We start from the raw sequence: 25,255 nt of genomic DNA on the forward strand, positions 1-25,255 counted from the left end.
TGTGCATGGTAGGAGGCATTTGTATTTAAATGCTGGTGAATCTTCATGAGGACTTTTTAAAAAACAAAAAACCTAGGCTGATGTGGAAATGTGGAGAACTAAACTTAGGAATGGAAAAATTAGAAAGGGTACATCATTGGGGCTGAGAGGCGTAGATAGTAGCAGCTCTAGTTGTGTTATCCTACACGTGTTTCCTCAGAGCCAAAACCTTTAAAAAATTAATTAAAGGATGCTTACATCATTTGCAATGGACCTCAGCCATGATATGTGCTGACACCCAGATAGGTCTTAGTTTTATGCATATTTGACTGCGTAGCCAGGCAGAATGAGACATGTAGATACTGGGGCAATTGACATCAACTTTCCAGTTAGCAAAAAGAGTAACACTTGTCAGGTTATCAATATGTGCTAAATGTTTAACTGCCATGCCAATCAAATAACCTAATTTAGGGTTTTTCTTTTACAGTTAAATACACAGTCCAATGACTTGTCCTCTCACACACACAAAAAGTTAGCAAGATTGATGCCCCGTGTTTCCAAACCTGACTTTTTGATTGATTGTTCTCACAAGTATTAATATCCATCTTGTTTTCAGCTACAAGCTTGAACATTTTAATATAGCATGTACTTGTAACATTTATTTAATAAATAAGTAGCAATGAAACAATGAAAGCTGCAAAAGCGATCCTTTTAGAATTGTCAGAACTAGTCAGCACAACATCTCCTCTCACGCTAGTTTGTGCGAAGGTTCTACAATATCTGACAGGCTGATTTTGATAATCTCTTCTTCAGATTACTTCTGTAAAATGAATGGCTAAATATATTGTCATCTGTCAGAAAGTGAATAAATTGCTAATATTCGGTGTAAAGGTAGAGTTTTGGGGTGGGGGCCGTTCCTCAAATGTCTAGAAAATCTTGATATAATATTTCAGGCCTAAAACAGAACTAGATTTATAGACTGCAGCAATTTACCCTCTGCACTCCTATAATCACACACAATAAAAAGACATTGGGCAATGTACATCCTAGCAGTTTAAACAAGAAATCACTTCAAAAGTTGTGAAAAGAAAATAGGGTTCTGTAATTGTTCTGAATAGTCTTTATTTTTTTTTATCATCCAATCCTGCAGGTTGATAATGTATGGCTTCGTACAGGCCATGGTCCAACTTAGCCAGCTGAAGAAAGGAGACTTTCACTTCACTGACTGTTTATTATTTGGTTCTTTAATGTCTGCTACAGATCCAGGTAAATATACATTATTTTGTATATATTTTTTGCCTGCTTAATAAAAAATATTAATGTTTTAAACTCATATACATTAATTCAGAGAATTTAGAGTGGCAGAATGTACAATAGTTTCTCCCATTTTATCCTCACACAGATTAGGCATGGGGGAAAGCACTTTTCAGATAAACTTCTCACTCCCTCTCCCCATATGAACTGGCCCAAACCCTGCAGTCTTCACCAGAGGGTCTTTTCCAGGTGCCCCACCTGAGGGAAGTGCTAAGGGTGGCCACATAAGAGTGGGCCTTCGGAGTGGTGGCCACCCGTCTGTTGAATGCTCTCCCCAGGGCAACATGCCTGGCACCATCATTATCAATTTTGAGGTGTCATGCTAAGACCTTTGGGGGGGTATTTGGTAATTTGGTATGTGGGACACGGGTGGCACTGTGGTCTATACCACTGAGCCTCTTGGGCTTGCCGATCAGAAGGTCGGCAGTTCGAATCCCCACGACAGGGTGAGCTCCCGTTGCTCGGTCCCTGCTCCTGCCAACCTAGCAGTTCGAAAGCACGTCAAAGTGCAAGTAGATAAATAGGTACCGCTCCAGCGGGAAGGTAAACGGTGTTTCCGTGCACTGCTCTGGTTTCAGTGTTCCATTGTGCCAGAAGCGGCTTAGTCATGCTGGCCACATGACCCAGAAAAACTGTCTGCAGACAAACACCGGCTCCCTCAATCTGTAAAGTGAGATAAGAGCCACAACCCCAGAGTCTTCTGCAACTGGACTTAACTATCAGGGGTCCTTTACCCTTTTTTATTTGGTAATTAAGCTCTCCCTTATGGTGGTATTCAACTTTTAGTGATGTGTATAGAATCTGTCTTTATTGATAGGTTAGTGGATAAGAATTTTATATATTTTTGTACCCATTGTTTTAAATGTTTTGGATTCAATGTTATATCAATCTATGAATCGGGTTGTGCTGCCTAGTCCCACCCCAACACCCTGAGTAGACCAATGCTGAGGCTACTTAGAGTGTGTGACACGAAGGGTGGGGTTAGTCAGCAGACCCCCATTCATAGATTGATAAAACACATGAACATTTCACTTAAAGAAAGATAGAATGGCTGGACCAGTGGGTCTCATATTTGCTCCAGGATTTGAACGGAGGTTTCCCTCTTCCAAATTCAAAACCATTCACCCCACCCCACAGCCACGAACACTGATCTGTTTGTGGTTTCTCAGGTTAGCATACAAAGCCCCCAAGAAATAGTATATTTCCCAAAGTAAATATTCCCAAAGATGTCCCATCAAAGCTGGAAATGCCCAAATTATTCTATAATTTGCTTTAGGCAAGATGTGGTTGCAGCTCTACTCTGACATTCACTCAGGGATCTAAATGACGTGGTCCTGTAATATTATTGCACATCATTTTCTGTTCCTAAGACTGCAGCCTGCTCTACAGTCCTATGAAGAGATTATGAGTGCTGGATCAGGAAGAGAGTCTTTAAAACAGCACTCAAATCCCAATGGATTCAATGACACGTTTGACATTTCTGTTTGGTACATGGGAGGCTGATAGAGACAAACACATCTGTATGTTTAGTCTGTATCTTTTTGTAGAGTCCCCCCCCCACTTAGTTCTATTTTGCTTTCTGCATTGATCCACTTTTAAAAAAAAGTTCTCAAAATATTTCATATGCACTTTTAATTTTAAATGCACATCTTCCTCTCAAAATGCATATTTTCAGACAAGTACAAAATGGATTGTATATCTAAGATGGCAGTGTGGTTCTTTTCCATGCCATTTGTTAATGCCAGAGGTCTAAGATACATCATGGGGGAACAAGGCTGTTGTGCTGTCATCTCTTACGCAAAATTTGCTAGGAACATTCAGCTTTCAGCCACAGAAACCTTATATCCGAGATGGAAAACCTTTTGTTGGACTACAATTCCCTCTATAACAAAGGCAAAATAACCCAGTCAAGGACCAAGAAAAAACATGAATGATTCAGTAATGGCAAGACTCAAGTGCAGTGAAAGATTTCATAATGTAATCTAATCTAATAAAATAAAATAAATATGTGGAACAACCAGTAAGAGACCGATGTGTTAATGAAAATACAAAACAATACATCATGGGAGGCATACAACTAATGGTTTTTATATAGTTTTATTATATAGGTTTGTTGTTGTAAGGTGTTCAGAGTAATGTTTTATGTCTTATTGCTGTAAACCACTTCAATATACTTTTTTATATCAAGCAGTATATAACAATTTTTATAAATAAATATGATATGCATTTGGGGGGGGGGTAGAACACAGCTACTTGATAATCTCTTGCTAACTATGATGAAAAAGCAACCATCCTTTTAACTATGATTTTCCACACCACTCTAGCCAATTATGAAAAGTCTCAGGGGTGATGTGATTAAAAAATCAGCACTCATTGAAAAATTGGTCCTTGGTCACGCTGCAAAACAAATTACATCACCACTTCACCATATGCCTGCATCAAATCATATTAACAGGCCCTGAACTTTCAAGACTGGCTTTATACATATCAAGTCTGAAATGAATCTCATTGATATCTGTAGGATTCTTCTCAAGTTATGTGTGCTTAGAATTTCAATTTTGGGTTGCAATTCAATGTATGCTTATTGAACTCAATGAGGCTTGATACTATTCCAGTATGGTTTCCTGTTCAATTGAATAAGAAAATTCTACTAATTCTTCAGAATGATCCGAAGTGAATACAAATTATGTTTTACAAGAGTTTTAGTTATCTGTTCCCCATTGTCACATATGTGCTTGTTTTAATGTAATGATAAGGAACAAGAGAGCTATTTTAGGGTTCAAATCAATAGCCACATTTGTTTTAAAAGTAAACAAATGGGTCTACAAGGCCCATCTTTTCTTACTTATTACCAAGGAACTTAATAAAACAGCTGGAAGTGTTTGAGTGGACCTGGATAATTAATGCTGATATAGGTGCAATTTTAAGTGATTCACAGTGCAATCCTATACATGTCTACTCAGAAGTAAGCCCCTTTGAGTTGAGACTTACAATCCAGGTAAGTTACATTTTCTGTGGTTACACTGACAAAATACCGTAACTGTAATTTTGGTTGAGTGCTATTTGTAACCAGTTTGGTTTCCATAGTGAAATGTGCATTCACAATACTGCCTTTGCATATTTTTGAAATGTCTCTCATTGTTGTTGTTGTTGTTGTTGTTGTTGTTGTTGTTGTTGTTGTTGTTGTTTCCTGCCTATCTGGCTGGGTTGCCCCAGCCATTCTGGGTGGCTTCCACATATAAAAGAAAACAGTGAGCAGTTTATTTATTTTAGGTTCATGTCTCCCTCCTAGAATTTCCAAATACCGGAGATGTTTTTATTTTCTATTTTTTAAAATCTTGCTATGAAGTAGGACATTCAGCATAGAATATTCATTGCTGAGCAATAAACCTTTTTTCCCTAACATCTTCTTTGTTTACACACTTAATAGAGAAACTCCACTACATAACAAATGGCACCAATATGTGTCTCGAACGTGGCTATAAGAAAAGTGTTTCAACCTCATCCTTCCAAGTGTGGATCGGATTTTGTGAAAATCTCAGTGTTGAGCTTATTTGCACAGGGTTTTTTTTTTCCTAATCTCTGCTCAGAACTTCCTCTGGTTCTGCTAAAAATATGAACTATTATCTCATGCATGCATGCATAGATGCACTCTGGGTTTTCCAAAAGTAACCAGCATATACAAAAATGCACATATAGATAGAGATATATAGAGACATATATAAAAATTATTTCTATATAATTATATAGTATATATATTATGCATAAAATGCATATGTATTAGTACAAAATTATGCTGTAGCACGGGGCTTCGCTCTTTTGTAAGTATAATATACATCTATTTTTAATGCATATAATTACTTGAGCATTAAAAAAACAAAGCCCAATAATGCACGAGCAGCTCAGACATAAGTCTGTACGAGATACAAGAGGCAGTTTGATGCAATCGCAGATTGATTGATTGATCAGATCAGAACTGCCAAATGCCATATATAGATCTGTTTAAGATGGTTTTCTTCTCCTCCCTGTACTCACAAAGAAAACCCTTAGGATTTTAGGCAAATAATCAGCTTCACCTGATTCTGATAGAAAGGTGAGACAGGGACAGAGCTGTGCCTTCAGTGTACTGAAGTCTTATTGGCCTAAATCCCCTAATGGTGGCTCCCAACAGCTTCATATAGATGTTAAATATCATGGGGAAGAAGATACATCCCCACAGGACTACCGCATAACTGCTGTGATCAGTGGTATCAGTCCCATTGACGTGGATCCCACAAGCTGACCAAATAGGTCAGCTAAGAGCTCCATTAAAAGAGGTCAGAATTCACCCATTCTGCTTCCTTAACTGTTATGTGGGATCACCATGCTATGCATTCCACTTCTTTCAGACATTGGATAATCGGGCAAGCATCTCACATTAATTCATGAACTGCAGCATCCTCTGATCTGCCACAGGTTTCAGTTCCTTCTTTGAATTTCATTCCCTTCACTTTCTACATTACCAATGCATACGGGGACTTCGCTTTTTTGCAGTATTTTATCAATATTAATTCAATCGTGTATATTAATTGTATCAAGGCTCTTTCAGTGTGGTGGGCCGCAATGACATCAAGTGGCCTTGCTTTTTGCCCCCAGGGTTCTCCAAAAAACCCTTTCAAAGTCCTATTTTCATAGTGCTTTGAAAATCCAATGATCTTCAGGAGCTGAATTCAAAGCACAGGACAAAAAAAAAAAAGCACCTTGGGAGGAGCTTTGGGTGGCATCTTCAGAAGTCCCTCCCAAAGCACCACCTTGCCCTGGGATTTGAAAAAAGCCTTGGTGCCTGCTACCCCTAGGTAAAGGTAAAGGGACCCCTGACCCTTAGGTCCAGTCACAAACGACTCTGGGGTTGCGGCGCTCATCTCACTTTACTGGCCGAGGGAGCCGGCATAGAGCTTCTGGGTCATGTGGCCAGCATGACTAAGCTGCTTCTGGCGAACCAGAGCAGCGCACGGAAACACCATTTACTTTCCAGCCGGAGCGGTACCTATTTATCTCCTTGCACTTTGACGTTCTTTCAAACTACTAGGTTGGCAGGAGCAGGGACCGAGCAACGGGAGCTCACCCCGTCACGGGGATTCGAACCGCCGACCTTCTGATCGGCAAGCCCTAGGCTCTGTGTTTTAGAACTGCTACCCCTACTTTCCGCCAAACCCTGCCCATACCTGTTGAAATGCTGATGTCATCAGGTGTAGGGCAGGTAGGTGTGGCTTGCCTGAAATAGTCTTGCAGGCCCAATGTGAAGCCTAGTGGGCCTAATTCAGCTCGCAGGCTACAGCTTCCTCACCCCTGGCTTAGAGCAGTGATCGGGAGCCTTTGGCCTGCCTGATGTTGTTGAACTGCAACTTCCATCATCTCTGGCCATTGGCCACACTGATTGAGGTTTATGGGAGTTGGACTCTAGAAGCATCAGAATATACACAGCTTCTCCATGCCTGCCTTAGAGACTGTTATATGGGAAAGAGAATCGGGAAAAGCAGAAGTACTGAGAGACTTGTACCATCTCCTGAGCAATCACTAGGAGCTCAATCACCAGCAAAGCTCTCCTTACAATGCATTAAGAATGGGAAAGGGAGAAGGACAAGTGACTTTTCGATAAATTTTCAGTACAGATTCAGAAATACCACACAGCATCTTCAATGGGCTAACTAAAACCCATTGATTGCTGTGGTTCTGCTCTGAGAACAACTTAGTCCAATTCAACCCCTGATCTGCATTGTTTCAAAATGTGGGTGATGGGCTGCAAAAGGGAATCTTCTACCACGTTAAAACTTTCTGAAGCTTTGTTTCAGGGAGAAAGACTCCAGCTAGCCTTTCTCCCTACCCTTACATACTAATTTTGCTATGTGCAGGGGACTTTCCTTGGATGTGGGAAACATTCAAACTCTATTCTCCCACCTACATCCTAAAGAGACACAACCTTGAAAAGGCCGAACTAATTCAGCTCTTAATATCAGCGTTCTTGAGGTATTGACATTCTAATCGGAAATTACTTTGCATACTTGTACCTCCCTCCCCCCTCCACTTTGACATTTAAGGCTTTGGAAAACATTTGCCTCAATAAAGGTTTGCTGAAGCAGAACTGTTTCAAAGCTACGTGAACTTGCTTAGCTTCATTTAGGCTGATAATCAGAATGCTCTTTTCTGTTTGGGGTTTCTATGGTTACAGCTGTATGGCTGATGTGGGTTGCCCTGCCCCCCCCAGCCACGCAAAACAGCTGGAAAATATTTTATAAGTTGGAGGGAGGGAGGAAATAGCTTGGTAATTAAAATGCTTTATTGATGGGTTTGTTTTTTTCTTGAACTAAGCCTTGAGTAGGATGGCTGATTAGCAGTGCCAGGAATCTATAATTACAACTGGAACAGTTATTTTTAGCATAAGGGTTTTTCAACATGGTTGGTTTAGTGGGGAAGCTTCTCTTGGCCAATGAAAAGTGGGAAGGAAATGAGAGGCTCAAAGAGAATATGCCAGCTGCTTTGGTGCTGTGTATTTTTTAAATTGCAGGTTTATTGCTCAACTCTGTTGTAATTCCCATTGATTCCACTACAGATTTGTGCCACTGCATTTGAAGCACACTCCTTCTCCTGGGGGATTGAAGAAAACGGGCACATATTCAGCTTTTGCACCCCCACTTTCCAGTTCCATTACTGCAATGTAAACCTGCACTTCCCCCAAAGAATCCTGGGAACTCTAGTTTGTTAAGGATGATGAGAGTTAATAAGACAGTCCTATTCCTCCCGACAAAGCTACAGTTCCCAGAGTTTTCTGTAAGGGGGTTGATAGTTAAACCACTTTGTGAGCAGAATAGGGGTCTCCTAACAACTCTCAGCACCATTAACAACTGACAGGATTCTCTATTTAAGGTGGTACAATACAGTTTTAAATATAGTACAGATGGAGTCTCAAAGGAGCATCCCTCTCTAAAAAGGACCATCCTTCCACTCCAAAAAGCATATGCACAAGAGAAAGGTGTCTGCAGAGCAAAGAATTCCAAACAACTGATGCCCCAGGAAGGGAGGGGGGTTCTTACAACAGCGTTGGCTTTGGGGTGAGCAATTTATTACAGCATATATTTGGCTGAGCTGGGGTTGGTGACCCCAGCTAGGTTGAAGACCCTCTGCTTCCGAAGTTGCTCACTCTAGTGACTATTAGGATTGCTCTTATAGTCAATTGCACAGTAATGTACCACAGCAGTAGTGAAACAAATGCAATGAGATACTGTCTATTTTTTCCAATACTACAAATCATTAGTAATTTTTCCAGTGGATTCCTGATGGGAAAATCTATGTCCCTCTGGTGCCTGAAACAATCTAGATACAGATACCCATCTTTGGGTGACTGCAAAAACTATATAGCAGGTTAATAATGTAACATCAGAAGTATAATAATCATAATAATAATTTATTACAGTGGTACCTCGGGTTACAGACGCTTCAGGTTACAGACTCCGCTAACCCAGAAATAGTACCTTGGGTTAAGAACTTTGCTTCAGGATGGGTATAGAAATCATGCAGCGGCAGCGTAGCAGCAGCGGGAGGCCCCATTAGCTAAAGTGGTACCTCTGGTTAAGAACAGTTTCAGGTTAAGAACAGACCTCCAGAAAGAATTATGTTCTTAACCCAAGGTACCACTGTATTTGTACCCTGCCCATCTGGCTGGGTTTCCCCAGCCACTCTGGGCAGCTTCCAACAAAGATTAAAATTACCATATTTTTCGCTCTATAAGACGCACCAGACCACAAGACGCACCTAGTTTTGGGAAGAGGAAAACAAGAAAAAAAATATTCGGAATCTCAGAAGCCAGAACAGCAAGAGGGATCACTGCGCAGTGAAAGCAGCAATCCCTCTTGCTGTTCTGGCTTCTGGGATAGCTGCGCAGCCTGCATTTGTTCCATAAGACACACACACATTTCCCCTTACTTTTTAGGAGAGAAAAAGTAAGTCTTATAGAGCAAAAAATACGGTACATTAAAATGTCACACATTAAAAACTTCCATGAACAAGGCAGCTTTCAGATGTCTTCTAAAAGTCAGATAGTTGTTTATCTCTTTTACATCTGATGGGAGGGTGTTCCACAGGGCGTGCACCACTACCGAGAAGGCCCTCTGCCTGGTTCCCTGTAGCTTTGCTTCTCTTAGTGAGGGAACTGCCAGAACCTCAGCATCGGGCAGAACGATGGGGGTGGAGACGCTCCTTTAGGTATACTGGGCCAAGGCCGTTTAGGGCTTTAAAGGTCAACCCCAACACTTTGAATTTTCCTCGGAAACGTACTGCAGATTGAGAAACAGCAAAATCCTAACCAAGTAAGTCCTATTCAGTAGGACATACTTACAGGTAAGTGGGGTTGGGTTTGCAGCCTAAGACTAAAACCTAACCCAAGATTTTCCCAGATGAGAGACATTGGATATGGCAGATCTCTGAACATGACAAGTTCTTTTTCTTATTCCTTCTAGTGACAGTCCTGGCTATTTTCCATGAGCTTCATGTTGATACAGATCTCTACACCCTCCTCTTTGGTGAAAGTGTCCTAAATGACGCTGTGGCTATAGTTCTCACACAGTAAGTGCAAATGCTTGGATCTTTTGTAAAGTGAAAATGTTGATTATTAACTTACAAATGGAGGCCATCGTTATAGGCCCCTCCATACAGGTGCTTTTTCCAGAGGGTATTCAGCGGATGACATTGGCATGCTAATAGTGTCTTAATGGTGGCAGGCCATTTCAGTAGTTGTTCTGAGATGCTGCCCCAGTGTTATTTCACTATGGTCATCTATTGCACTGTAGCACAACAAAAGCAGGACAACGATGAATAAAAAGTTGGGGAGTTATCGGACACGCACAGATTGGAAATGAAGACCCAAATGTTTGCAGGTGTAAAACAGTATTGAAAAGGAGGATCACATATAACCATTTGGCCCGTCAAGGAATTCTGGGCAGTGAGTTGCTGAGAAAAGGAACTCTGTGAGGGATAAAGTACAGTGCCCAGAATTCTTTGAGGGAAAGAAAAGGCTTAGAATATGCTTTAAAGCTATACTATGTGTGCAGTCTATGGTCACATTAACTCCATACATTTAAAGCACTGTTATGCCCCTTTAAATAGTAAAGGCTTCACCCAAAGAATTCTGCGAGCTGTTCAATTTCTTCATTTATTATAATAGAATACTAAGATTGGAGTAGTTTAATATTTCTTTCAAATTCTGCATTATCCGCCTTTTTATATAATTCTTTTTCATTTTTTCTGATTTCTTCCACAATTTTTTGCTTATTTTTTCTTTTTGGTTTCTATGAATTCAGTTTTCTTTTATAAAAAAATCTTCTAGGGACTGCTTTGCTGGCGTCCCAGACAATTTTGGAGTCTGTTCCTTTGTTTAGATTAAATCCAAAAAATTCCCTTAATGCTTTATCTACTGTTTTTTCATCGTTTAATAGTGTTTCATTTAGCCTCCATCTTATTGATTTTTTCTTTTACCCCTTCAGCCAAACAAACACTGCATTATGGTCAGATATTGTTTTTAGTTGAATTTCAAATATTTTTGGTGTTAGGTCTTTTGCTATCCAAATGGCGAGCGGTAAGTTGCTAACCCTCACACCATGTTCCAGGTCTTTTCTTAAGATCCCCTAACCTTCAGGAGATGGTTTAGGGAATTCAACAGTTGTGAGGGTGAACTTATACTCTCATGAATGTGGATACAACCCCATACAATTTTTTCCCTATTTAGAAGAATCTGTGAATTTATAATATTTATGTAGGAGTAATATTGGTTGCTATAGAAGTATTTGTCAGTTAGGTACTAATTGGCAAAAGGAAGAAAGAAGATTGATAATATCTCAACTTGTTTCTTTTGTATGTCTGTTAAAAACAACAAAGTAAGGCAGGATATGGCAGAAGTCTCTTTTACAAACATCGAAGTAATTGAACACAGTGGGGATGTTAAAAGCATTTACACAGATTCATAGAAACCTAGCATTCTAATACCAATTAATACCAATGATTATAGTACATTTCCTTTAAAAAAATTTTTGTTCTCTGGGCTTAAATATATCCCAGTTATACAGTTTCTGTCCAAAAGGCACATGGCTACCAATAGATTATAAAATAAGCATGTCATTAACAATCCTGTGAATGGTATTACTTGCTGAACTCTGAGCAGATATTAGGAGATCTGAATCCATCTTATGCACTGTATTTAGATCAAAATATTGATTGGCATTGTGTTGGTTTTTGTGATTGATTGTGTCTGGTTTGGAATAAATTTGAAATGTTACAATGTTGATATTATTGATGAACAGATGTTTATTTGGTAGTTTGCCCTCGTTGCAGTGGTGGATCTAGGGACCACCAAGCCACAATGATTTGGACTGTAACTGCAAGGTGTGCAGTTCAAAAGGAATTTGTCAATGCAATTTTGTAAATAGGTGGGATCAGGTATAGCAAATACATAGCTGGTTCATAAGTACAAACAGCATTTCACTATGTTTATTATCTGTTCCTCTCTAAACAATATTAGCTCAATAGAGGTTCACCTTAGGACAAAGCAAGTTTGCTAGCCAAAGCCCCTCTCCCTTCTCTCCTTACTGCAAAATGTGAGTTATTTTCTGGGGCAATACCTATGATACTTTATAAAGCTTCTGGTGATTTCACTGGGACTCTAATTTCATCTCAAATACATTTCAGACAACTGTATGAACATTTTGAAAGATGATATGAAGGTGAAGAAATAGAGTGTAACAATGAAAATATACACGCACACACAAACACTTTCACAACGGTCACAGGAAGACTTGGCAGCACATTAACAATAAATACAGGCAGTAACCATTTGGCATGGGGGTTCCGTTCCTGCCCCCCTCCACGCATTAGCAGAGTGCGCAAAAGTCTGCCCCCCCCCCCCGTTCTGCCCTGCCCCGTGTTCCGTCCCTGTTCTGCCCTCTTCCGGGTCCAAAAGGACCTGCATGTCGGTAGTTGCACATTAATTGGACACGCACAAAATGGTCACTGCTGTTCAGGGGGGAAAAGGAAGACAGCAGCATTAGGCATGGGGCAATAGTCCCTAACAACACAAGACACAGATTATACAATGTATATTGAAGGAACAGCTACCCTGGCGCACCAAGTTGTCACAATCAGTACATTTAGACAGCAAAACCCAACATGAAACTTTGAAGTTGTGCAGCGTTCAACTAAGTTGTATTCAGAGTAGACCCATTAACATCAATGTACCCAAGTTAATCATTTCCATCAATTTCAATGCATCTACTCTGAGTAGGAATACCACTGGCTATAAACCTCATATTTAAGAATTTCCTAATTAAGGAATTTCCTAATTAAGGAATTAAGTAAAGATGAAAATCATGTTTTAATTTATTTAATCTGCATAAATTTGCATATGACTAAAGCAGTAGCTGGGGGTGGGAAGAGGTCATTTTCTTTGTTTTTAGATGGTGCAGTCTGAGGTTCCACAAATAAAGAGCCTGGTGAGTTCAAAAACCTGGAACCTCATCGCAGCAGAGATACCATCTAAGCAGCAGCATTTCCTCTTGCTTGAGAAAGAGGACACTGCTCCTAAGCTAGCGTCAAAAGGAATATGCTAGTACTCTTCTTATTCTGTCTATTCTGTCTCAAACAGCCTGTGACTCAAAATAAAAACCAGAAAAAAATCGCCCAGCTCATTTCCTCTCACGTGCAACCAAATCATGAAAACAGACACCAAAATGGCCACTAAGAACAGCTTCAGGCATCACACCAATGCCTCAAGTGCCTTGCATTGCTGTTCGTTTACATCATTGTAATGTTCAAAACAGACTTCATATGCTCACAGGGGAAGCATGATTGAAAGATTTAATTCAGCACAGATTGTGCACAGGAACCTAACATGATGGCTTAATTCCAACCCTTAAAAAAATCCACCCGAATACCAGCCTTGCTGCAATGTGAAGCAAGAATGTTCACACACACACACACACACCACCACCACCACCACCACCACAACAGAAAGCTAAAAATGAATGTTGATGCACAATGATGATATGGGCCTGGAAGAATAAGAAGGCATGCTGAGGATTATGGGACCAAACCTATAGAGACAGGGAGATTTCCCTTCTTTTAAGAAAGAAATGGAAATGGAATGGGTAGCTATATCCTCTGCCCTCACTTAAATATTTAGATGAAGTATCTTCCAAAATAAATGAAGCAGCAGCAGTAGTAGATACAGGTTTTATACTATCTCTTTTAACTGATAGATGGGAGAAGGATTTGAGAAATAAATGTGTGCGGATTGAGCCTGCATGTGAAAGGTCTTGAAGGAGATAGAGGGCACAAATGTGACTGAGTTCTGAGAGGGGCTGGATAGCAGAATGGAGCCCTGAGCTACAGCTGACTGATATGGATATTGAATGGACCCTCAGATTTCCTACTCTCACCTCCTGGAGCAAAGAATGATCAAGAGAAATTATAATCAAGTTCTGTAATCACAAGATATAAGGAAAGATCTCTGCACACAGGCTAGCCAGCTGAATCCAGTGCCCTTCAATGGGAAGTCTGTTTTGACTTGAAAAAATATGTCAACAGAGATCCTTCATTGACAGAGAGCTCTGAAGCCCCACAGTGATCCTGCAGGAGCAGAAATAATAATAATAATAATAATAATAATAATAATAATAATAATAATAATAATACCTTTATTGTCATTGTACAACCTGTGTACAATGAAATTAAGCAAGTCTCCCCCCAAAAAACACTCAATCTCTTATCAAACAACACACCACCTCGCAAGTCAATTTCGCTATGTTATTTTTTGTTCAACAGCCTAACAGCCCACGGATAGAAGCTATTTTTTAGCCTGTTGGTACGTATGATTATACTTCTATATCTCCTGCCTGAGGGTAGAAGATTAAAGAGGTGATGGCCGGGCGGGGTATGAGTCATCCCTGATAATTTTTCTCACTCTCCTAAGGCAACGATCCCTTGAGATGTCGTCTAGCAGATTTAAGGGACAGCCCATGATATTGTGTGCTGTATTCACCTCACGATTGGTGAGGATTGCCCTCCCATGCAGATCTCCAAGTGAAGACACAACTATTGGTCTGTGATGAAAACAACTGTTGCAATTTCAGTATGGTTTCTACAGTTTAATTTCATTCTTGTTAAAAAAAAAAAAAGACCAATGCAGTGGGGTTGGGAGTGGAATTGGGATTACAGCTGCCCGCTCCACTCCTGCCCTCCACCCATTCAGTCTTTGCACAGAGATCCTATGCTATATGCATACAGCTGTTGGACAAAAATCACATGTTGGTTAGGGGATGGAGCTAGGCAGTGCTTTTTTTCTTAAAAAAATGTTTAGGGGTACTCTCAGGGTGGCTAACAACACTAAAATAGTGCAACATTCTAAAAACATTATAAAAATTAATTAAAATCAAAATTGATGGCAACCATAAACTAAAGTTCTGTAAAGATTGCCAAAGGAGGGAGTCAGGCTGTGCCCTGACCAAAGGCCTGGTGGAACAGCTCTGTCTTGCAGGCCCTGCGGAAAGATGTCAAGTCCTGCAGGGCCCTTGTCTCTTGTGACAGAGCGTTCCACCAGATTGGAGCCGCAGCCGAAAAAGCCCTGGCTCTAGTTGAGGCCAGCCTAACCTCTCTGTGGCCTGGGACCTCCAAGATGTTTTTATTTGAAGACCGTAAGTTCCTCTGTGGGACATACCAGTATGTGTCCCCTACATCCCCCCAGATGTAGGCCTTAAAGCTTCTCTCATAATACTAGAATTCTTGGGCATTCAATGAAGCTGGATATTGGAAGATTCGGGACAGATAAACCCATGGCATACGGTTAAACTATGCAACTCATTCCTACAGGAGGCAGTGATAGCTGCCAGTCTGGATGGCCTTAAAATAGAACTGGTCAAAACAATACAAAATAAATAAATAAAAATTCCTTCCAGTAGCACCTTAGACACCAACTATGTTAGTTATTGGTATGAGCTTTCGTGTGCATGCACACTTCTTCAGATACACTGAAGCAGAAGTCACCAGACCCTTATATATAGTGAGAGGGTGGGGAGAGGTATTACTCAGAAGGGTGGTGGGAATGGGTGATTGGCTGATAGGTGTGGTAAACCTGTTGACAACTGTTAACGACTGCAATTGGTCTTATGGGGAAAAGCAAGGGGTAAGATGGCTAAAAATAGCTTTACCATGTATAATGAGATAAGAATCCAATGTCTCTATTCAGACCAGGTCTCTCCATGGTTTTAAGTTTGGTAATAAGTTGCAATTCAGCAACTTCTCTTTCCAGTCTATTTCTGAAATTCTTTTGTAATAAGACAGCTACTTTGAGATCTTATATAGAATGTCCTGGGAAACTGAAGTGTTCTCCTACTGGTTTCTCTGTCTTGTGATTCCTGATATCAGATTGATGCCCATTTATCCTTTGGCGTAGCGTTTGGCCTGTTTGTCCAATATAGAGAGCTGAAGGACACTGTTGGCATTTGATGGCATACACAATGTTAGAAGATGAGCAATTAAATAGTCCTGTGATGGTATGTTTGATGTTGTTGGGGCCAGTAATGGTGTTGTCTGGGTGTATGTGGCAGCAAAGTAGGCATCTGGGTTTATCGCAGGCTCTGGTACCAGTGTCCATGTTAAGTCTGGTTGTTGTATTATTGTGGGTGAGGAGTTGTTTAAGATTGGGTGGCTGTCTGTAGGCAATGAAAGGTCTTTCTCCCAGAGCTTGAGAAAGAGAACTGCCATTTATTTTATTTTGTTTTGACTACGGCAGACCAAGACAGCAATGTACCTGTAACTAGAACTGGTCAAATTTATGCAGGAAAAGGCTATCAATGGCTACAAACCATAATGACTATAATAGTCAGTGCTTTATTTCTAGAGGGGATGGTGCCTGTACTCACCATGCCCTCCCATTCCCCACCCCTTTGCCTGCTCACACGCACCCCACCAGCATCCCACTGCTGCCGATTGCCCACCCGCCCACCCATTCACTCACCTCCCCCTTGCACCTTTGGCTACACCTCTACCATTTCCTGTGGTGGTAGGCGCAGTCTCCCAGAAGCAGTTTGGCAAAGCGTCTTCCAGGAGCTTGCCTGACAATCATAAAAGGGTTGCACCAAAGCACCTCTGCTCTGGTGCAACCTTTTTTATGATGATCATCAGGCACCTTCCTGGAAGGCGTTTTGGCAATTGTAAGAGGGTTGTGTGAATCGGTAATGCGGGGGTCGAGGGGGAAGAGCCGGCAGTATGGTGTAATAATAATAATAATAATAATAATAATAATAATAATAATAATAATAATCTATTTGTACCCCGCCCATCTGGCTGGGCTTCCCCAGCTACTCTGGGCGGCTTCCAACAAAATATTAAAATACCATAATGCATCAAACATTAAAAGCTTCCCTAAACAGGTCTGCCTTCAGATGTCTTCTAAATGTCTGGTAGTTGTTCTCTTTGACATCTGGTGGGAGGGTGTTCCACAAGGTGGGCGCCACTACCGAGAAGGCCCTCTGCCTGGTTCCCTGTAACTTGACTTCTCACAATGAGGGAACCACCAGAAGGCCCTCGGCGCTGGACCTCAGTGTCCAGGTAGAACAATGGGGGTGGAGACGCTCCTTCAGATATACTGGACTGAGGCCATTTAGGGCTTTAAAGGTCAGCACTAACAATTTGAATTGTGCTCGGAAATGTACTGGGAGCCAATGTAGGTCTTTCAAGACAGGTGTTATGTGGTTTCGGCGGCTGCTCCCAGTCACCAGCCTAGCTGCCGCATTCTGGATTAGATGTCGTTTCCGGGTCACCTTCAAAGGTAGCCCCACGTAGAGCTCATTGCAGTAGTCCAAGCGGGAGATAACCAGAGCATGCACCAGCACATACAGCCTCAAAAAGCACTGATAAGAACAACAACAACATTGTCATTGGAGGATTGAAGTATCAGTTTCCAGCTATGAGTGCTTCACCAACTACTGCCTTTTTTGGTCATAGATGGCAACGGTATTCCATACTCCGGTCATTTTCAGAACCAATTATTGCAATGGCTTGGGGAGGCCCTTGAAGGCAACTTGGAGACTTAAACTGGTACACTATGCAGCAGCTAGAAAATGCTTTTCCTTGACACAGAAAGTCTTAATAAACTGTTCTTAAACGCCTTAACAAAATTCAGCAGCTAGATTGCTCTCTGGGCTTCCATTTAGAACTCTCGTAACTTTATTTTAAAACAGCTGTGCTGGTTGCCAGTTTTTCACCAGGCCCAATTCAAGGTCCTCACATTAGTGTTTAAAACCATAAATTACTGCAGGACTCCAAAATAAGAAAGCCTTCCCTATAGGCCCTAAAGTGTTAAGACCAGCAGAGGTGTTCCTCGAAAGTTTTGGAGCTGGAGGCGCAGGAGAGGGAACTCCCTTTGGAGACCCCTAAGTTGTGGGATTACCTGCCCCCAGAAGTATGTCCGGCACCTTCCTTTTTGTAGTGTCAGTCATATGCTGGATTCATACCTCTTTGCCCTACCCTTTGACACATGAGAACTATATTTTTTCAGACCCACCCTATTCTTGTGACTGTAATTTATTCCAGATTGTTATTCATGTTGTATTGTCTAATTGCTGAAACCTGCCCTGGGGCCTTATGGAGAACCATAAAAAATCAGGTTGATAATCAAAGCATTTCCTCTACAAGCAACAGCCAATTATTATTTATGTCTATTATTTATTAGATTAAATACCTCCCTTCATCATAAGGTCTCAGGGCGGTTTACAAAATAAAATACAGAATAAAAAACAAGTAAATAATTTTTAAAAAGCAAAACAATAACCCCCCCTTCCCACAGACATGGAATAAGGACTAGGGCACTTGTGACAGAGTTATTGTGATGGCCTGGGATTCGGATGCTGAACCTAATGAATCCCAGCCTGCACAGGATTCCCCGCTTCCAGAACCAGCTGAGCCGGGGCTGGGGCCTGAGCCTGAAGGGTCGTCACCTGTGGTGGATCCTCAGGTGCAGGCACCAGCTGAGTCTGCTCTGGCTCCTGAGGAGGTGGAGGACCCATTGCCTTCAGGTGCTCCACTCTCAGCTCCGTCAGGGGAAAGCTGAGGTTGCCTCTGGGTCCAGTAAACCTCCAGCTTCTCCTGAGCTGCAGAGGCTCAGGGCAGAGAGGCGGAGGGAACTAAGTTCCCGCAGGAGGAGTGCTCGCCTCCAGGCCAGGAGAGGCGAGTCACCTGAGGATCGGGGCCGCCCTGTGCCTCAGGGCAGATAAAAGCCAGCCAGCCTCAGTCCCAAGTTGCGGGAGCAACTTCGTTGGTTGTCAGTTCCTGCCTGAACCCTGTCCTGCTTACCTGCCGGAGCTCCTGACCTCACCCAACTACCTGCCCTGCATCCAGCTTCAACTTTTACAGACTGCCTCCATACTGCACCTTTGACCTCAGACTGGACTCGGACCTCACCTCTTGGTTAGCCCACGGGACCAGCACAGTTATGTTATGTCATACTTAGAATTAAACCACTCGGAAAAATAGAAACTTTTTTTCTATTTCAGCCTCACATACGTTAAATCTAAGTGCAGCAAACAAAGGGCTGGGTGCAATGGTGATCTTTTACATGGCCAAGTTGGGTTTCTCAACTCACATTAAAGCCATGTGGCTTAGGAGAGTTTATCCGAGTTTCTATCTGAGCAACACAAGTCCAAAGTTGACTTCCATATATGCAGAACTAATTATTTGGATCCCAACTAAATATAATGTCAGCATGTGGTCTCTGCAAACCTAAAGAGGACATTTCTGCACAGTCTAGACAAGTGACAATTTATATAAGATAACTGATTTGCAAGACTTTGGGAAGTAAAATTCCCAATAGATAAGAAGAAATCACTCTTGTAAAGGCTGAGGAAATATTTCTGTTATCTCTAGCTCATAGAAATGACAGTATGCCATTATTATTTTTAAAATACACTTGACATCCGATAACAATTATGACTATTTGTTTTCCTTACTTATCAAGAAGTCACTGCTGTGTTTGACAAGCCTGTTGCTTAAGATAATATAAATGGCTCAGACTTATACCAGTCCATCTAATTCATTATTCTCATACCTTACATGGCATCAGGTATTTGCTCTTATATTTTCACCCTGAAAATTCTGATAGTGAAGAAGATTCCTTCTTTGATTTGCAGTACAAGCCTGTACTAAAAAAGAAAAGGAAAAAAAGAAATCCAATATGCCAGGTAGTCTCATAGGGTTTTTTAAAAAAAGAAAGTCCAATTTTTGTGTTTTCATTATAGCTACAAATAAACAGTTATATATAAGACAAACTCCCCAGCCCATTTCCCCAAAATGTCATTAAAACAAGTGAAAAGAAAGGCTTTCACTCAACAGTTGCCTTGTTTTGTATTAGGCATGTTCTCATACTCTACTATTGTTCCATATATTTAATTGTGGAATAATTAACCTGGAATGTTTTCATAATCGCCAAATGCAGTTGGAATCTCTACTGTTCAAATACTTTTTGCAACAGTTTATGATTAGGTTTAGTCAATAAAAGAAGAATTTCTTTGGATCCCTAGATTCAGGCGTGTGGCAAGCACTCTCCCGGTAAGAGAGCCCGAGCAAATATTTAAAATTACAAAACATGCAGCAAATTAAAGTGTAGGTTTACTTATAAACACATCAAAGGTCAGATTCATGTGTTTTTCCATACAGCAGCAAGAAAAACTCAGGCAGAAAACCTAGTTACATAGCTTGGTTAAAAATGTTTCTAAACACACAGCCTGAGCTTGGAGCCATCTGGTCTGTTCAGATTCACATGGTGGAAAAGAGAGGACAAAGAGAATTTTCTGACCCTCCGTCACTCAAGGAGATGGGTACAATCTACTCAAGTCTGGCAAAACAACTTACTCTATGGTCTGAACCCCTAGCACCAAACATGGTGATTATATGTGGCTAAATTTCTGGCACTTTGAAAGATGGGGAAGTCTAAGCAGTGCATTAAAAAAAAATACCTCTGTTACAACACAATCCTACTCATAAGTAAATCCAATGGGGCTTATATCTAGTTTAGGCAGCCTTAACCATTCACTATATGAACTACATGATCAAAAGGCTGGCTAGAATGAATTCAGTAGCAATCAACCAACATTTACTTAGCTGAAAAATGTTCTCTACGGGCTAAGTTCTTCATTAATCAAAATTTAATGTTTTAGGAATGCCACTGGCTCTGTTTTTGTTAGGCAAGATAATATGAAATGTTAGGCATGGGCAAAATGTCAGGAAGAGAAAATATCTGGAGTGTGTAAACTGGTAAGGAAAATAATATGTAGAGGCTGCTGCAAAAGTCTTGGTCATGTTCTTGAATACGTGATATTATCCAGCTGCTGTTTGTGTGCCATACCGAATTTCAGTTCAGCACTGCCAAAGATCCAGGGTTTATGGCTGCCCTTGAAACCTTGGTATTGTGTAGCATTCCTTTCTTCAACAGAATTGCAAGATTTTTGCAACAACGTTGGTATTTCTGATGTATTGCTTTGTTGGAGATACTTTCGTTCCTTCCAAACCTTTAGCATGTGTGACAGTACTGCATATTGTCATATGAAAATAATACATTTTTAGTGATCCTGGGTTGTACTTTCTATGTTTTTTTTACTACTAGTTGAAGTACATCCATTCACCTTGCAATCATGAGAGCTGAGCTGGCTTTGGATGGAATATCACAAGATTTACCAAAGTGACTACTCTTTTTATTTTAATCAGCACAGGAGTAACATTTATCTTTGAACTGTTATATCTGGATTTCATAATCAACCTGCTCTTCAGGAGCCCACTTGTTTGCACTAATCCAAGTTCTACTTATCATTAACTTGAGAATGAGTTCACAGAATCTAAGATTCCAACTACACCTGATATGCAGCCAGGTGTGTCTTTTTCCTAACAGAGAGACAGAGAGAGAGCTTTAGGACACAGAGAGCGTTTTAAGAGACTGTACATTTAACTGAAGGAATGGTAGGTGTAGAGGCAAGCCTTTCTCACCAGCTCACCAATACAGTGTTCCTTTGCTTCCCCTCAGAACCTCCCAAAGCTGATTTTAGTTTTGCCAAAGTGTGTCCAGAAAGATACAAACAACTATATGTCACATCTAGTTTGGCTCTAACTCATCAACACCACCCGCTGAGATTAACAACAAGAGACATAAAACCTTGCCTTTTCTTGTTTTCTTTGCTTATAAAAATGTGAAATGGTTTTACCTCTTCACAGCAATTTCAAAGTTTGCTCCTGCACTTAATATATCCACTAACCAGGGACATTGCTAGGAGATGACCCACAGGTTACCAAAGCCCATGTCTTTTGTGCTAGGCCACAGATCTTCTGCCCCTTCCCTCTTTTTTGAAAACTTTTTTTTTTTTTGCTTTGCATACAGTTTGACTGGCTATAGTACAAAGCGCAGTGTTACCTGTACACATATATTAGCACATGTGCCATGGACTTGTGTCCAGAGTCTTTTACGTATTTAGCAACACACACACACACCCCTGCCACTAATAATAATAGCGAATTGTCCATACTGCACGCAGATGTCTAGAACAATACTGTTAACAGGAAAAGCACATTGATGAAGCTCTGTTACAGTAGGGCATGTGTTAAGCTGTAAGGAAGACACTACTTTCCTCTCCATCAATAGTAGACGGATAGGAAGCATCTGTAATAGCATCACTAAGAGGTTACACTATCACAATACTGCTTTTTTTAATCTGTGATTTTTCACACCTCTCCAGTTTTATTAACAGGAACGTCACACCCAAGGGTGCTTCCAGACTGTTGCTGTTTTGACGTGGCAGTTATTCACATTCTGGCAAATTCAGGCCTTGCAGTTAAAGCAGATTGAGAGATCTTGCACAAGAAACTCACATTCCCCAACTATTGGCCTTTGTGTGATATGGAAAGTGACAGGCAAAAGTATTGGAAAGTGAGGGATAACACTTGCTTTGATGTGCCCAGCCTCTCATCAAATGAACTGGGATGACTGCTCATTAAATAGCCAATGTCATCTCACTTTCCCTCAAATGAATCAGGATGAATGCTCGATAAACAGGATACCTAGAAGCACTCAAAGTCTCAGGAACTATTCAACCTCATTCTGTTTTGGGGTACTCCTGTTCATTCTTACATTTCAAACCAAATGTCAACAAACTTACAAGGATTCAAAGAAGACCTTCAAATAAGTACAGAGAAAGCCATTGCAAGAAAGACTGAGGAGCTCATTATACTTGCTCTCAGAAAAGTCAGTCGCTATTCTTCTACAGTGTGTTGATCCTAAATATACTTAGACAGGATGAAAAGAAGAGAGGGGTGGCATATCAATATGCTTTAAATATTTCAAAAGATCTCAGAACAATTAACTATATCCATTCTTTCTGAATTTAAAAACAACTCCACAGTGGAATCAACTACCTAGGGAAGATGTGGATTTTGGAAATGCGGAAGAGGATAAGAAGTAGCCTGCCACAAATGTTTTAGATGGAAGGAAGACCTGTCTCAGGAAAATGTACATGATAATATAATCTCTGGGGTCCCTTCCAATTGCATGAGTCTGTGAATCAAACATATAAGGTATGTTTCATAAGAAAGAATAAGCAAACCCAGCATGTCACATTATCCATGCCCTAGCCTTGCATATGAGTTAGTCTCTAGGTCAGGCCTGCACAACTGAAGGTTCATGGGCCAACTGTGTTCCCATCCCTGTTTACAGACACTGGGAGCAATTACTAATGACTTCTTATTGTGTTCCTTTACCACCTGCTTTGAGGAACATATAATGCCTGCCCAACACAATCCAAATGGGGAATGGGAAGGGATGGGAAGAGAATACCTGTTTCTCTTATGCCTATAAGAAATATTGAAGAATACAATTGACATTCTTGGACAGATACATAGGTAACTAATGCAGATTCCTAAGTACCAGTATAATATGTGCATGGCCAGATGTGCCACTCACTGCTGTGACTGTAGCTGCTGAGAGAGGTCAGCAGCACAAAGAGTGTGTTACAGTAATACAGATGTGAGGCTACCAATTCATGGACCTCAGTCTATGCCAGTTCAGGTATTGGTGCAGCTGTCATACCAACCAAAATTGGTAATTAGCACTCCATGCCATAATGGTCACTTGGAACTCTCATGACAATGATCAATCTAGCGTTACCCCCAGACTATGTACCTGGTCCCTGGAAAAGACCCTGGTGTTGGGAAAGATGGAGGGCACAAGGAGAAGGGGACGACAGAGGACAAGATGGTTGGATAGTGTTCTCGAAGCTACCAGCATGAGTTTGACCAAACTGTGGGAGGCAGTGGAAGACAGGAGTGCCTGGCGTGCGCTGGTCCATGGGGTCATGAAGAGTCGGACACGACTAAACAACAACAACATGTACCTGGTCCTTCAGAAGGAGTGCAGCCCTATCCAGAACAACTAAGCATCTCAATTCGTTGATTTGGGAACCACTCCTCATCGCCATTATCAAATACAAGCAATAGCATACTGTCAGGGAACTGCCATCAGTGCCGGAGGGAGAGAGCAAAATCCAGAGGGATTCCAGAGAGCGTCCCGGGATTGGGAGAGGCAGCCCATCTTCTGGGGAAGAGAATCAGCGTAGCACCAGTGGAGAAGGGGGGAAGATGGGGGAGCGGCGAGGCGGTCCCATGACTCCTTGCCGGGGACCAGTGGGGAGAGTAGGGGTCCTCCGTTGCCCACACCCTCCTTGCACAGAAGGCTTTCGCGCAGAGAGAGTAGGAGGAGACTAGGCGTCAAAGAGCTTCTTTCCTGGAAGAAGTTTAAGAAACGCCCACTGATGGATTCTACCAGCGATTGAGACAGCCACGGGTGAGTGGCTGTCCGGACAGAAAAGGTTCACTCAGGCAACCCAGCCAGGTGTTTGCACCGGATTACGCACGAGCAACCCCTAGAACCATTACACATACATTTTTGTGATATGCAAACTAAACTGGTGTATCTCATTTGCAGGTTTTATTTTTCTCAGAAGCTTTGAGGGACAATATTGTATTAGGTTTGTGGTTGTTTCATTTGTTATGCTTCAGCCATTTTAATTGGATTGTTACCGGATACCTTATATTCACTCCTAATCTCTCATTACACAATTGCTTAGGATATTGAGCCTTCTGAATACATCAGATTATATATCTAAATAACATGTAAATGCATAGCCCTGTGTTGCTGGTTTGCTTGCCTGTTAAATCTGAATGGATTTCAGAGAGTTCTGTCATAGAGTTTGCCCTCAGGGATGTATGAAACTGTAACTTAGCTCAAATCATCTGGGAATGCCTGCAGTTGTCATGTCCTATCAAATCATACCAGTGCACAGGTATTTCCATCCACTTATCCACAAATAGATTGATAACACTGAAAAATATGAATTTGCTAGCTCAAAATTAGGAGCACTGCTTTGCGAGGCTTGCAAATCACTTCCAAAAGTCAATTATTTAGCACAAGTGACCGTGTTGACATCAAAGATGCCTCATTTCAGAGATTTCTACTGGGAACACTTCAGAACTAAAGTACACACTGCTTTAGCTCAGATTGTTTGGGGAGAAGATCTCCACCCCCTCTCATTTTCCTCTCCTGTTTTTAAGCCTTTCCAGATTTTGTTTTGCTTTTCCAAATCACCTTTCTCCAGTGAATATAGCAACTTTTCCAAGAGCAAGATAATTGTGTGTGGAGTTAAATTCTGTTTAGCATTGTTCACACAGGTCCACAGGACCTTGAAGTGTTCTTCAGTCATGTTTAATTAGTCCTCTCCAGTGAGCTCTTTACCAAAGACCTGCTTCTGGAAGTAAATACTCATAAAGGTTTGCCAGTCTTCTTGAATGAATACACTAGCACAGGTACAGAGCAAGCTTTCTGTTACCATTCATTCTTCTCCCACCAATGGCA

At 41.2% G+C, this 25,255-nt stretch overlaps 1 protein-coding gene across 1 annotated transcript in view; it reads left to right on the plus strand.

The window, feature by feature from the left end:
* SLC9A9 (solute carrier family 9 member A9) overlaps positions 1 to 25,255 on the plus strand; it is a 261,350-nt gene that overhangs the window by 75,351 nt on the left and 160,744 nt on the right. The window contains exons 5-6 of the mRNA XM_083613281.1: positions 1,130 to 1,245; positions 9,786 to 9,891. Of these exons, the coding sequence (XP_083469407.1) occupies positions 1,130 to 1,245; positions 9,786 to 9,891 (222 nt within the window). The remainder of the gene's footprint in view (positions 1 to 1,129; positions 1,246 to 9,785; positions 9,892 to 25,255) is intronic.

Source organism: Podarcis filfolensis (genome assembly GCF_964270895.1).
Source record: "Podarcis filfolensis genome assembly, chromosome: 5".
Lineage (NCBI taxonomy): Eukaryota > Metazoa > Chordata > Lepidosauria > Squamata > Lacertidae > Podarcis > Podarcis filfolensis.